At 42.9% G+C, this 13,752-nt stretch overlaps 1 protein-coding gene across 1 annotated transcript; it reads right to left on the bottom strand.

Moving 5' to 3' along the window:
- Positions 1-929: 929 nt before the first annotated feature.
- LOC138351927 (uncharacterized) lies at positions 930-5,169 on the bottom strand. The gene is made up of 2 exons (XM_069304095.1): positions 2,396-5,169; positions 930-2,007 (listed from the first exon to the last, which is right to left on the bottom strand). Exon 1 carries the CDS (start codon positions 5,068-5,070, stop codon positions 3,139-3,141), a length of 1,932 nt encoding a protein of 643 aa, XP_069160196.1. The 5' UTR covers positions 5,071-5,169; the 3' UTR covers positions 930-2,007; positions 2,396-3,138.
- Positions 5,170-13,752: the final 8,583 nt, after the last annotated feature.

The raw sequence follows: 13,752 nt of genomic DNA, 5'->3' as shown, positions 1-13,752 counted from the left end.
CACATCAAGAAGGCAACACCAGTAATCAACAGCCAATTAATGCACAACTATATTCTACCCACCTCAAGACTCCTTTCCAATATAGAAGCATCAAGAAATATGGACCAATAGGCTTTCTACAAATCACTTCCATTCAAAACCCATTGTTTCGAGTTCTGTCTTGTGTTTAGGAATTTAATACCCTATTAATACCACCTCACCCCATCCACCTCACTCAAATGTAGATATAAACAAATCGAAGATGTGTAAGTTCTATTCAGTTGTGTATGTGTAAGCTAAAGTCTTTGAAATTGTAATAAGTTTTACAAAACGCGCTCAAGTGTCGCGTCAGACTAAAAATATAAATGAATTTTGGAGAATTGATTTTTCCATTACCATCGACAGTGAAAAGAAACATAAGAAATATTGAGAAAATTCGTGTTAGAATTATTAATCTTACTTTTTCGGTCATATTTAATAATATATGTCTACAGGAAAGACTGCTACCAAAATATACTAATATATATATATATATATATATATATATATATATATATGTATATATATATATATATATATATATATATATATATATATATATATATATATATATATATATACATATATATATATATATATATATATATATATATATACATATATATATATATATATATATATATATATATATATATATATATATATATATATATATATATATATATATATATATTAGTATATTTTGGTAGCAGTCTTTCCTGTAGACATATATTATTAAATATGACCGAAAAAGTAAGATTAATAATTCAAACACGAATTTTCTCAATATTTCTTATGTTTCTTTTCACTGTCGATGGTAATGGAAAAATCAATTCTCCAAAATTCATTTATATTTTTAGTCTGACATGACATTTGAACGCATTTTGTAACCACTATTATAGACTCGTGGGTTGGTTGGTGTTGTCGTCGTTGATCCTTCTCTATGGACAACCCAACCCACAACTCGGCAGAGTGCTTATACTAGGAGATCACCCTTGGCGCTTCTGGCTCTTGGAGAGGGGCTCAACGTCACACGTTCAGGGGATGCGGCTCCAACACTTAGCCTCGTTGTCACGTGCACACACCCACTCGAGCCGCTGTGACTCCCCACTCTCTCCTTATGAGATATGATCTCCTCAATCCCCCTATGACTTACCAGTATTACCTCCTACCCTGTCCACAGCAGTGGTTCATGGTTCTTCCTCTCTCTCTCTCCTTCTTTACTACCTCCTGGGAAGCCTCACTAGGACAAGGGCAAACACCAGCAAATTGTGACACATTTACTGAACAAAGCACATACACGATACATACACACATATAATAATAATGAATCCTATACTCTATAATATCCAAATCAGGATGAACTCCAATACCATCAGAACTCTATTATCAGCTTATCAAGTGGTATCCTATCTCCTGGTTCACCACCTGATACTATTAACCTCCTCAAGTTGGTCAAGCCTACACACTGTTGCACCATCAGCAAGATAACATATATATATAGAAAACCAGCATTTGAATGCAATAACATATACCAGTATAAATGTTCATTGATACTTCAATATAAAACAACTCCTTGACCTAAGGATGCCAACAGTCACTCACCTCTCACTGCGTCTTGCACGCTAATGACAACCAAACATTATCAACTCCCTACTAGTAATCCACCAGAACTTCCCCTTCCACCTCTGGAAGTTCACAACCCTAATATCCTTAGGTTCTTCCGGGCTTCACTACCAGGATCCTCTGCAGCTCCTCCAGGCTGCTATCATGAAGTTTCCTTGTGCAACTACGGTGCTTCACCCTTCTGTTAGGTTCTTCCACAGCTCTCTTGGCTGCTACACCACCTCTACAGAAGCACGTGACACTCCTCTTCACTGCTGCTTCTCCTCACAGCTCGAGGTCCTCTGCTCCACTACCTTGGAGTCTCATCAGCTACATCATCTGCTGGCTTCGAAGTTCTCAGCAACTTCTTCCCCAAAGACAAACCTGCAACCCATCGACGTTCCAATAAAATGTTCCCCTTTAACACATAAACAAAAATAACCACACAATATGCTTGCCTCAAACCTCTATCTGTCCTCTACATACAGTGAGAGTGGACTCCCCCGTTTTGGGCGGGTCCATACTCCACCTCGCCTGGCGGCGGTCTCACTCGCTGGGAGGGTCTTCCTCCATCCGGAGCCAGGCTCCCTCAGTCGTCCGCCAGCGCTCAGAGGGGACGGACGTCGCTCCGTGTTCCTCCCTCTCCACTCTCTTATTTCAGGCCTTCTGCCTTATTAAAACATGTCTAACTTATAAATAAACATTGCTACTGTCGCTGGGCACACGACCAAACTACAAGCGATCACTATGAACTGGCGTATATCGTGCTTACCACAGATTAACTGATCGAGGGCGCTTTTCCTCTGACGGCGTCTGGTCAGGGCGCTTCACACAGCCCACAATAATGCTTCTGGGCGATTTAATATCTGCCCGTCGACCAGGACTTGAGACCACAACGTTCCCAGCTCGATTCCACAGCTGGTACGTCCGCACACTTCTCTTCTCTTCGAGATATATCACTAGGGGTTCCCTTCTGGCGGGAGCTCAAACGGAGCGCGGCTTCCCCCTGCGATGTCTGGCACTCAAGTGAGGTCAAGGTCCTCCAGAAGCGAGCCTCACGCCTCCAGCAAAATGTCCACATCTCCTAGCCAGTCATTTATCTATTTCCTTACTTACTGCCCATAATCTCAAACTGTTACACATATCCAAGCAACTATTTTACATATGGATTATTACCTCAATATTTGCTAGACCTTCTAATTAGGTCAGGCTTGACGAATAACTCTCAAGGAGGGAGACTCGTTTCTCCTGTAGGCTGAGATCATAACACTCCCCTCCCCTTATTTTTGAGAGTTATTCCAGTGGCAAAGCTCGGTATAATACATCCGCCACCACACTGTCTCGTTCTTCAACCAATATACTCTCTTAGGAGTCTACAATTAATTCGTTGCACCTTGCAACATCGGGCACACCTCTCTCCAGAAACATGATCTTCTCATAAACGATTTGACCTCTCTGACACCTCTTGGCTAGGCTGTCCTCCTTGGACGCCTGCACTCCATCGGTCCACTCTACTTACTGTCTCCACCCTCCGTTTCCTCGTCTTCTTCTCTTCACGTCCAGAGTCAGACATCTGCTGTCTGTACCTCCTCTGTCGTCTTCACTCTTCCATCTACTGCCATTATACTTTCGTCTCCTGTCATCATACTTCACTTCCTCGTCTTCACCAACTATTCTCCCTTTCGTCTCCTCATTTATCCGAGACCTCCTCCTGTTCGACTTCCATCGAGTCCTCGGCTTTCCCCTATTCCTCCATGCTTGTATCATCATCCTCTTTTCACATTTTTCACTTCTATACCACTCCATTTCTTCTCCTTCAACTCTTCTTCGTTCCCTAAAAGTTTCTTCGGGCACTATACTACATCCAACAGCACTCGACCATACATGTCGCTTTGCCTCTCCCAAAGTGCTCGTAAGCATCTCTCCACACATACTGTCTCTTCTCCTCTCATTTTCTCGACTATCACTCTTCTTCATTATTTCTCCTCCACGTTGTCTGTGAAACATGCCAACTCTTGACATCTCAAACAACTTAACTCCACTATCCCTATGCCTCTGTGCTCGTGGACAACGTGACGCTCTACTCCCGTCCTCAGTATGTCCACATCTTTCCTCATTCCTACTCAGCACATTTGCATTCACCTTCCGACCCTTAATTTCAGCAGTCTGGACTCTACTCAGGTCCGCTCTCTTCACCTGATTCTTCTTCGGCTGGGCCATCTTCACTTTCGACCTCACCGAGACTTCATTTTTCTGGGCTGGACCTTCATCGAACAGCCACGCTATGTCTACATCAATATCTTCCACTGGCTGAATCGACACTGTCTCACCTTCTCCAGTGTCTTCCTTGTCGGCCACCTCTGTCTTCATCACTACCGAGACAGGGTACTCAATGGCTTGGCGGTCTCCTGACTCATCCCCTCGGATGTCAGTCAGGTTCATTCTCTCAGGTGTCCCACCCGTGCCGTGGCCTTCTGGGCACTCCTCTGGCACAGTCTCCGCTATGACTCTCGGCAACACCTTTGTCCCGCACAAGTCATTTCCCAGGATCACTTGGACTCCTGGAATAGGTATGTCGGGGCACACTCCCAACATCACCTCCGCCGACACATATTCCGACCTTAGCTGGACAGTACATACGGGCATGTCACTCTCAGACAATAACCCATATACTCTCATCTTACTCCTGCCAGCTAACCGTCGATCATTCCCAATCAGGCTTCTCGTAATCAAGCTCTGATTAGCTCCGGTATCTCTTAAGATACCAACTTCTACCTCAGGTTGGCCTCCTACACTGATCCAACCTTTACTCATGAACGGCCTATACCTCTCGTTCACTAAATTCGCTCTCTGTGGTTTGTCTCGGAACACATTAGTATATTTACTTCCGGGGTCACACATGGCCAGGGTCACAACTCTCTTGCCCTGCCTACAATCTCGCATCACGTGACCCAATCCGTTACAATTGTAACATCTCATCTGTGAAAAATCTCTCCTATATGTACCAGAGTAGCTCTGACTCTGCCCACTCGTATTGGAGTTCCTCAGGCCAGACGTACTGCTCGCACTCTGTGGAGCTTTACTGGATTCTTGATTCCCTGGATCACGATTAGTTTCTCGTTTAGCTCCTCCATCCTCACTTTCAGACGAAGTGCGCGACCTACTCTTCTGAGTTTTTGGGTACTTACTTTTATCTGCCCATTTATCAAAATTTTTCTCACCCCAGACTCCTCTGGGTCTCTCATAATTTCTTCCTCCCCAGACTCCACTGGATCTGCCATTGCTGCGTCTCACCTCACTTCTCACTCTGTTCTCCCTTAAGCTCTTGTACGCTTCAGTAATCATATCCGCCCTATCCGCGGCATCTTTCACCTCCATTATCCCTGCTTCTTGGATCTTGAACTTTGTTTCGGGATGCATCATCTCCAAGAACTTTTCCATGACCATCAGCTGCTTCAGGTCAGCATAAGATCCAACTCCAGCAGCCTCAATCCACTTCTGGAATCGTCTTTCCAGATCTCTTGCTGTCTCAGCAAAAGTACACGCTCCAACTTTGATCATTTCTCTGAAACGCTTCCTATAAGCTTCTGGGGTTAACTGAAACGAGCGCAATATGCTGCTCTTTACTGTGGCATAATCCTGGCACTCTTCCAGTGACAATTGGGTGTATGCCTCCCTGGCTGCACCGGTCAATCTTAACTGGACCAGCTGGGCCCATTCCTCCTGTGGCCACTCCTTGATGCTGGCTACTTTTTCAAAGTGCTCGAAAAAGCTCTCTGCCTCTTCGGGAACAAACAAGGGAATGTCCTTCTCCCTAACCCTAACATCTGGTGGGTGTGATACCTGGGTGGTGCTCTCTGGCAACCCATGTTCAATCCTTTGCTCAGCCAAGGTTCTATTCGCTTCTATCTGCATTTGTTTTGTTCTCTCTTTTTCTTTTTCGACCTGGGCTTTTTCTTTTTCCTTCTCCTGTTCCAACTCCAGTTCTCTTATTCTGGTTTTCTCTTTTTCTTTCTCCACCTCTAGTCTTGCTTTCTCTTTTTCTATTTCCAGTCTGGTTTTTTCTTTTTCCTTCTCAGCTTCATTTTTCATCTGGAGTTCTAATTTCATCTTTTCCAGCTGGAACTGTCTCTCCTCACGCTGCATCTGGAGCTCTAACTGGAATCTCTCCAAGCTCCTATTTCGGCTACTCCTGCTACTGCGGCTACTCTTGCTGCTCCTACTCGATCCCTGGGATCTCACTTCATCCTGCCCATCATCCTCCTTTCCACTTTCAGCTCCTTTCTGGGCTCCTTGTTCTGCCGCTTCATTTTTGGCTCTTAACTGCCTCAGGATCTCATCCTTCATCCCAGCTACTTTAGATGCTTTCAACCTAATGCCACATTTTTCTGCTATTTGTTTCAATTGATCCCTCGTGCAACCTTCCAAGTCCTCAGGCTTGCCTGACTCCACAAACGCTTGCACCTTATCCATCTTTGTCCTGTGAGTCTTCCCAAGAGAGAGAAAATACACCTGCGGTCATACAGTTTATCTATTTCAGCAAGGGTGTACAAATCCACTCTTGGACAGGGTGTGGGTGTGTCAGTTCACTCTCCCGGACACAGGCCCCCAATTTTATTATAGACTCGTGGGTTGGTTGGTGTTGTCGTCGTTGATCCTTCTCTATGGACAACCCAACCCACAACTCGGCAGAGTGCTTATACTAGGAGATCACCCTTGGCGCTTCTGGCTCTTGGAGAGGGGCTCAACGTCACACGTTCAGGGGATGCGGCTCCAACACTTAGCCTCGTTGTCACGTGCACACACCCACTCGAGCCGCTGTGACTCCCCACTCTCTCCTTATGAGATATGATCTCCTCAATCCCCCTATGACTTACCAGTATTACCTCCTACCCTGTCCACAGCAGTGGTTCATGGTTCTTCCTCTCTCTCTCTCCTTCTTTACTACCTCCTGGGAAGCCTCACTAGGACAAGGGCAAACACCAGCAAATTGTGACACATTTACTGAACAAAGCACATACACGATACATACACACATATAATAATAATGAATCCTATACTCTATAATATCCAAATCAGGATGAACTCCAATACCATCAGAACTCTATTATCAGCTTATCAAGTGGTATCCTATCTCCTGGTTCACCACCTGATACTATTAACCTCCTCAAGTTGGTCAAGCCTACACACTGTTGCACCATCAGCAAGATAACATATATATATAGAAAACCAGCATTTGAATGCAATAACATATACCAGTATAAATGTTCATTGATACTTCAATATAAAACAACTCCTTGACCTAAGGATGCCAACAGTCACTCACCTCTCACTGCGTCTTGCACGCTAATGACAACCAAACATTATCAACTCCCTACTAGTAATCCACCAGAACTTCCCCTTCCACCTCTGGAAGTTCACAACCCTAATATCCTTAGGTTCTTCCGGGCTTCACTACCAGGATCCTCTGCAGCTCCTCCAGGCTGCTATCATGAAGTTTCCTTGTGCAACTACGGTGCTTCACCCTTCTGTTAGGTTCTTCCACAGCTCTCTTGGCTGCTACACCACCTCTACAGAAGCACGTGACACTCCTCTTCACTGCTGCTTCTCACAGCTCGAGGTCCTCTGCTCCACTACCTTGGAGTCTCATCAGCTACATCATCTGCTGGCTTCGAAGTTCTCAGCAACTTCTTCCCCAAAGACAAACCTGCAACCCATCGACGTTCCAATAAAATGTTCCCCTTTAACACATAAACAAAAATAACCACACAATATGCTTGCCTCAAACCTCTATCTGTCCTCTACATACAGTGAGAGTGGACTCCCCCGTTTTGGGCGGGTCCATACTCCACCTCGCCTGGCGGCGGTCTCACTCGCTGGGAGGGTCTTCCTCCATCCGGAGCCAGGCTCCCTCAGTCGTCCGCCAGCGCTCAGAGGGGACGGACGTCGCTCCGTGTTCCTCCCTCTCCACTCTCTTATTTCAGGCCTTCTGCCTTATTAAAACATGTCTAACTTATAAATAAACATTGCTACTGTCGCTGGGCACACGACCAAACTACAAGCGATCACTATGAACTGGCGTATATCGTGCTTACCACAGATTAACTGATCGAGGGCGCTTTTCCTCTGACGGCGTCTGGTCAGGGCGCTTCACACAGCCCACAATAATGCTTCTGGGCGATTTAATATCTGCCCGTCGACCAGGACTTGAGACCACAACGTTCCCAGCTCGATTCCACAGCTGGTACGTCCGCACACTTCTCTTCTCTTCGAGATATATCACTAGGGGTTCCCTTCTGGCGGGAGCTCAAACGGAGCGCGGCTTCCCCCTGCGATGTCTGGCACTCAAGTGAGGTCAAGGTCCTCCAGAAGCGAGCCTCACGCCTCCAGCAAAATGTCCACATCTCCTAGCCAGTCATTTATCTATTTCCTTACTTACTGCCCATAATCTCAAACTGTTACACATATCCAAGCAACTATTTTACATATGGATTATTACCTCAATATTTGCTAGACCTTCTAATTAGGTCAGGCTTGACGAATAACTCTCAAGGAGGGAGACTCGTTTCTCCTGTAGGCTGAGATCATAACACCACTTATTACATTTTCAAAGACTTTAGTTTACACACACACAACTATAACCTGTAAACACTAAACAGAGTTCTACTATGCTATAACTCAAATGGCTTTTCATTTTATATACCTGCATTTGGGTGAGGTGATATGCTACAACAGTTTTGGATGAGGTAAAAACAGACTTTCAACACAAGATAGAACACGAAATATTAGGTAATATTGGGGAAATTTAAAGGGAAGAATGGAAGTAAATGCAAAGGGCCTATTGGCCCATATTTCTTGATGCTTCTATATTGGTGCGGAGTCTTGAAGTGGGTAGAATATAGTTGTGCATTAAATGGCTGTTGATTGCTGGTGTTTACTTCTTAATGTGTAGTGCCTCCCAGATATCAAGCCGCCTGCTATCGCTGTATCTATCAATGATTTCCGTGTTTTTTGTTAAGACTTCTCTGGTGATGGTGTGGTTGTGGGAAGAGATTATATATTCCTTAATGGAGCCCTGTTGCTTATGCATCGTTAATCGCCTGGAAAGAGATGATGTTGTCTTGCCTATATACTGAGTTCTTTGAGGCTTAAAGTCCCCAAGTGGGCATTTGAAGGCATAGACGATATTGGTCTCTTTTAAAGCGTTCTGCTTTGTGTCGGGAGAGTTTCTCATGAGTAGGTTGGCCGTTTTTTTTCGTTTTATAGTAAATCGTGAATTGTATCTTCTGATTTTTGTCTGTAGGGATAACGTTTCTATTACCAATATCTTTCAGGACCAATCCCATCCTTGGACAAGTCGCCAATATACGTCATTCATAAAAAAGACGAATATCTGGCGAAAATGAACCTCATACTCTCTGACCAAACTAAATTACAAAGGGTAATGAAGGACACTACAGCCGAATTGAAAGCAAAGGTCAACAAATTGATCGAAATTGTGAACGCCAAGAAATCCGGACTCCACCTGCCAAAGATTATTGGGGTATACAAACCTGGATACGCATATGGAAATGTCAAGACACACAAGCCAGGAAACCCACTTCGGCCAATCACCAGCCAGATACCCACACCCACGTACAGACTGACGAAGCGACTCAACGGCTTGCCGACTCCTTATGTCCCTTGCGCCTTCAGCCTGAAGTCTCCAAAGGAATTTGTTGACTTACTGCGGGGAACACGGGCCACAGGGATAAGAGCATCGTTGGACGTAGAATCACTGTTTACGAACGTACCTGTGAATGAAACAATCGGGATGATAGCGGACAGAGTGTATCGTGATCAGGCCTGTACTCCTCTTGTCATACCAGAAAACATTCTAAGGAAACTACTCCAAGCTTGTACTAAAGAGGCAACCTTCTTGAGCCCGGATGGGCACATGTATAAGCAAGTAGATGGGGGTCGCCATGGGTTCTCCCCTAGGTGTCCTGTTTGCGAACTTCTACAAGGGTACTATCGAACAAAAGGTCTTAGTCGACATGAACTTGAAACTGGCCATATACTGCAGGTATGTTGAAGACATTTTTACACAGGTACCGGAAGTCAGACATCTGCAGGAGCTGAAGGAGGCATTTGAGCGGAATTCTATGTTGCGTTTCACTTACGAGATGGAGAAGGATGGGAAGTTGCCCTTTCAAGATGTAAGTGTCATGGAAAGGAGCAGAGGTTTCCACAATGCAGTCTACACTAAGGAAACAAACATAGGAATGTGCCTCAATACCAACAGTGACTGCCCAGACAAGTACAAGAGGAGTGTTGTTAAAGTTTATGTCGACCGTGCTCTCAGCCACAGCTTAGGATGGAAGCAAGTTGATAGAGAACTTTGTAGGGTAAGGCAGATCCTAGTCAACAACGGCTTCTCCAATGGTTTCGTTGAAGACATCATAAGAAGGAAGGTGAAACACCATGCAACCTCTGAAGAGACAACTAACACAACACCTGTACCCCCTATTAGACTATTTTACAGGAACTTCTTTTCCACTGCTCATAAAACGGAGGTAAGGGTCCTAAAAGATATTGTTCATTGGAACGTTATCCCTACAGACAAAAATCAGAAGATACAATTGACGATTTACTATAAAACCAAAAAATCGGCCAACCTACTCATGAGAAACTCTCCAGACACAAAGCAGAACGCTTTAAAAGAGACCAAATGCCTACTTGGGGACTGTAAGCCTCAAAAAACTCAGTATATAGCCAAGACAACAACATCTCTTTCCTGGCGATTAACGATGCATAAGCAACAGGGCTCCATTAAGGAACATAAAATCTCTTCCCACAACCAGACCATCATCAGAGAAGTCTAAACAAACAACACAGAAACGATCGATAGATACAGCGATAGCAGTCGGCTTGATATCTGCGAGGCACTACACATCAAAAAGTCAACACCAGCAATCAACAGCCAATTAATGCACAACTATATTCTACCCACTTCAATACTCCGCACCAATATAGAAGCATCAAGAAATATGGGCCAATAGGTCCTTTGCAGTTACTTCCATTCTTCCCTTTAATTTATCCAATTGGTACCCAATGCACCATGTTCTGTCTTGTGTTGAAAGTTTTGTTCATCTCATTCAAAACTGTTGTAACATATCTCCTCACCCAAATGCGAGTATATAAGATAAAAGCTGATTAAATGATACCATAGTAAAACTGTTTCGAGTTGCAGGTTATAGTTGTGTGTGTGTAAACTAAAGTCTTTGAAAATGTAATAAGTATTATATTGTGGGTTGGTGGTGTTGTCGTTGTTGATCCTTCTTTCTGGACAACCCAACCCACAACTCGGTAGAGTGCTTATACTTTACCAGATCACCCTGGGCGCTTCTGGCTCCTTGAGAGATGCTCAACGTCACACATTTAGTGAATGCGGCTCCAATACTTAACCTCGTTGTCACGTGCACACACCCACTCGAGCCGAAGTGACTCTTCACTCTCTCCTTATGTGATATGATCTCAATCCCCTTTGACTTATTTGTATTACCTTCTACCCTGTCCACAGCAGTGGTTCTTGGTTCTTTCTCTCTCTCTCTCTCTCTCCTTCTTGACTACTTCCTGGGAAGCCTCACTAGGACAAGGGCAAACACCAGCAAATTTGAATACGTTTACTGGACAAAGCACATACACAATACATAAACACATGTAATAATAATGAATCCTACACTCTATACTATTTCAGTCAGGTTGCACTCCAACACCATCAGAACTCTATCATCTGCTTATCAAGTGGTATCCTATCTTCTGATTCACCGCCTAATATTTCCAACCTCCTCAAGAAGGTCAAGTCTTATAATACAATGGTGCACTATCAGCAAAAAATATATATATATAAACATGTGCAAGGAAAATCAGCGTATGAATGCAATAACATAAATCAGTATAAATGTTCCTTGATACACAACAATGATCAATCGATCACCCTATCAGTCCTAGAACACATACAACTGTAGGTAATCCAGCCTACGACTGTAACTCTATACTTTAGTATAAACACTCCTCAGCACAAGAATGGCAAACAATCACTCACCTTTCACTGCGTCTTGCATGCTAATGACAACCAAACACTCTATCATCTCCCTACAAGTAATCATTTAGAACTTCCCTTCCACATCTGGAAGTTCACTAACCTGATCTCTTCAGTTTCTTCCAGGTTTACCTACCAGGATCCTCTGCAGCTCTTTCAGGCTGCTACACCATGAAGTTTTCCTTGAGCAACTATAGTGCTTCACCACCTCTACAGAAGCACGTGACACTCCTCTTCACTGCTTCTGCTCACAGCTCGAGGTCCTCTCCTCCACTACCTTGGAGTCTCATCAACTACTCCTTCTGTGCTGGCTTCGAAGTTCACAGCAACTTGTTCCCCAAAGACAAACCTGCAACCCACTGACACTCCAATAAAAATGTTTCCCCTTAAACACATAAACAAAAATAACCACACAATATGCCTCCAACATCTATGTGCTCTCTACATACTGTGAGAGTGGACGCCCACGTTTTGGGCGGGTCCATGCTCCGCCTTGCCCGGAGGTCCTCCTCACTCTCCTCCGCTGCTTGTCAGTTGGCTTCAGGTGGTCGATGGGGAGGACGTGCTGCTCGTCCCTCCAGCGGTCTCTCTCATCTCCGTCCTCTTATTTAGGCTTCCTGCTTTACCAAAATATTTATAACTTATCAATAAACATACGCTACTGTCGCTGGGCACACGACCAACTACAAGTAATCACTATAAACTGGCTTAAATCTTGCTTACCACAGATTGTCTGGTCGAGGGCGCTCCTCCCTCTGATGGAGTCTGGTCAGGGCACTTTCCACGGCCCACGATAATGTCTCTGGGCGGCTTAATAAACACTCCTCGCCGTCCAGGACTTGAGACCACAACGTTCCCAGCTGGAACGTCTGCACACTTCTCTTCTCTTGGAGATATATCACTTGGGGTTCCTTTCTGAAGGGAGCTCAAACGGAGCACAGCTTTCCCTTGCAATGTCTGGCACTCAAGTGAGGTCAAAGCCCTCCAAAAGCGAGCCTCACACCTCCAGCAAATTATCCACATCTCCTAACTAGCCATTTATCTATTTTTTTATTCACTGCCCATAATCTCAAATCGTTTATTAAATCCGACCAACTATTTAACATCTGTGTTATCACCTCTATATTTCCTAGACCTACTAGTCAGGTCAGGCTTGATAGAATAATTCTCAAAGGAGAGACTCGTTTTTTGGCTCCTAGGATCATAACATAAGTTATTACGAAACGCTTTTAAGTGTCGTGTCAGACTAAAAATAAAAATGAAATTCGATTTGATTTTTCAATTACCATCGACAGTGAAAAGTAACATAAGAAATATTGAGAAAATTCGTGTTAGAATTATTAATCTTACTTTTTCGGTCATATTTAATTTAATAACATATGTTTACAAGAAAAACTGCTACCAAAATATATATTTATATATATATATATATATATATATATATATATATATATATATATATATATATATATATATATTATTAAATATGACCGAAAAAGTAAGATTAATAATTCTAACACGAATTTTCTCAATCTTTCGTACATTACGCTTCACTGCTGGAGGTAAATCAAAAATTTTTTGATTTACCTCCAACAGTGAAGCGTAATGTACGAAAGATTGAGAAAATTCGTGTTAGAATTATTAATCTTACTTTTTCGGTCATATTTAATAATATATGTCTACAGGAAAGACTGCTACCAAAATATACTAATATATATATATATATATATATATATATATATATATATATATATATATATATATATATATATATATATATATATAGGTTAGGTAGTCGAAAAGCAATTAATTCATGAAAACTTGGCTTATTAGGCAAATCGGGCCTTGCATAGTAGGCTGAGAAGTATATATATATATACTGAGTATATATATATATATATATATATATATATATATATATATATATATATATATATATATATATATATATATATATATATGTATATATGTATATAGATATATATATATATATATATTTATATATATAACTGAAAACTCACACCCCAGAATTGACTCGAACCCAT

This window comes from Procambarus clarkii, chromosome 51, assembly GCF_040958095.1.
Source record: "Procambarus clarkii isolate CNS0578487 chromosome 51, FALCON_Pclarkii_2.0, whole genome shotgun sequence".
NCBI lineage: Eukaryota > Metazoa > Arthropoda > Malacostraca > Decapoda > Cambaridae > Procambarus > Procambarus clarkii.
The sequence above is the reverse complement of the archived record's forward strand: the minus strand, read 5'-3'. Positions and strand labels throughout refer to the sequence as shown.

Excerpts from the sequence above, each read along its gene's own strand:
- LOC138351927 (XM_069304095.1), bottom strand. The coding sequence starts at position 5,070 with ATGGTCATGGAAAAGTTCTTGGAGATGATGCATCCCGAAACAAAGTTC.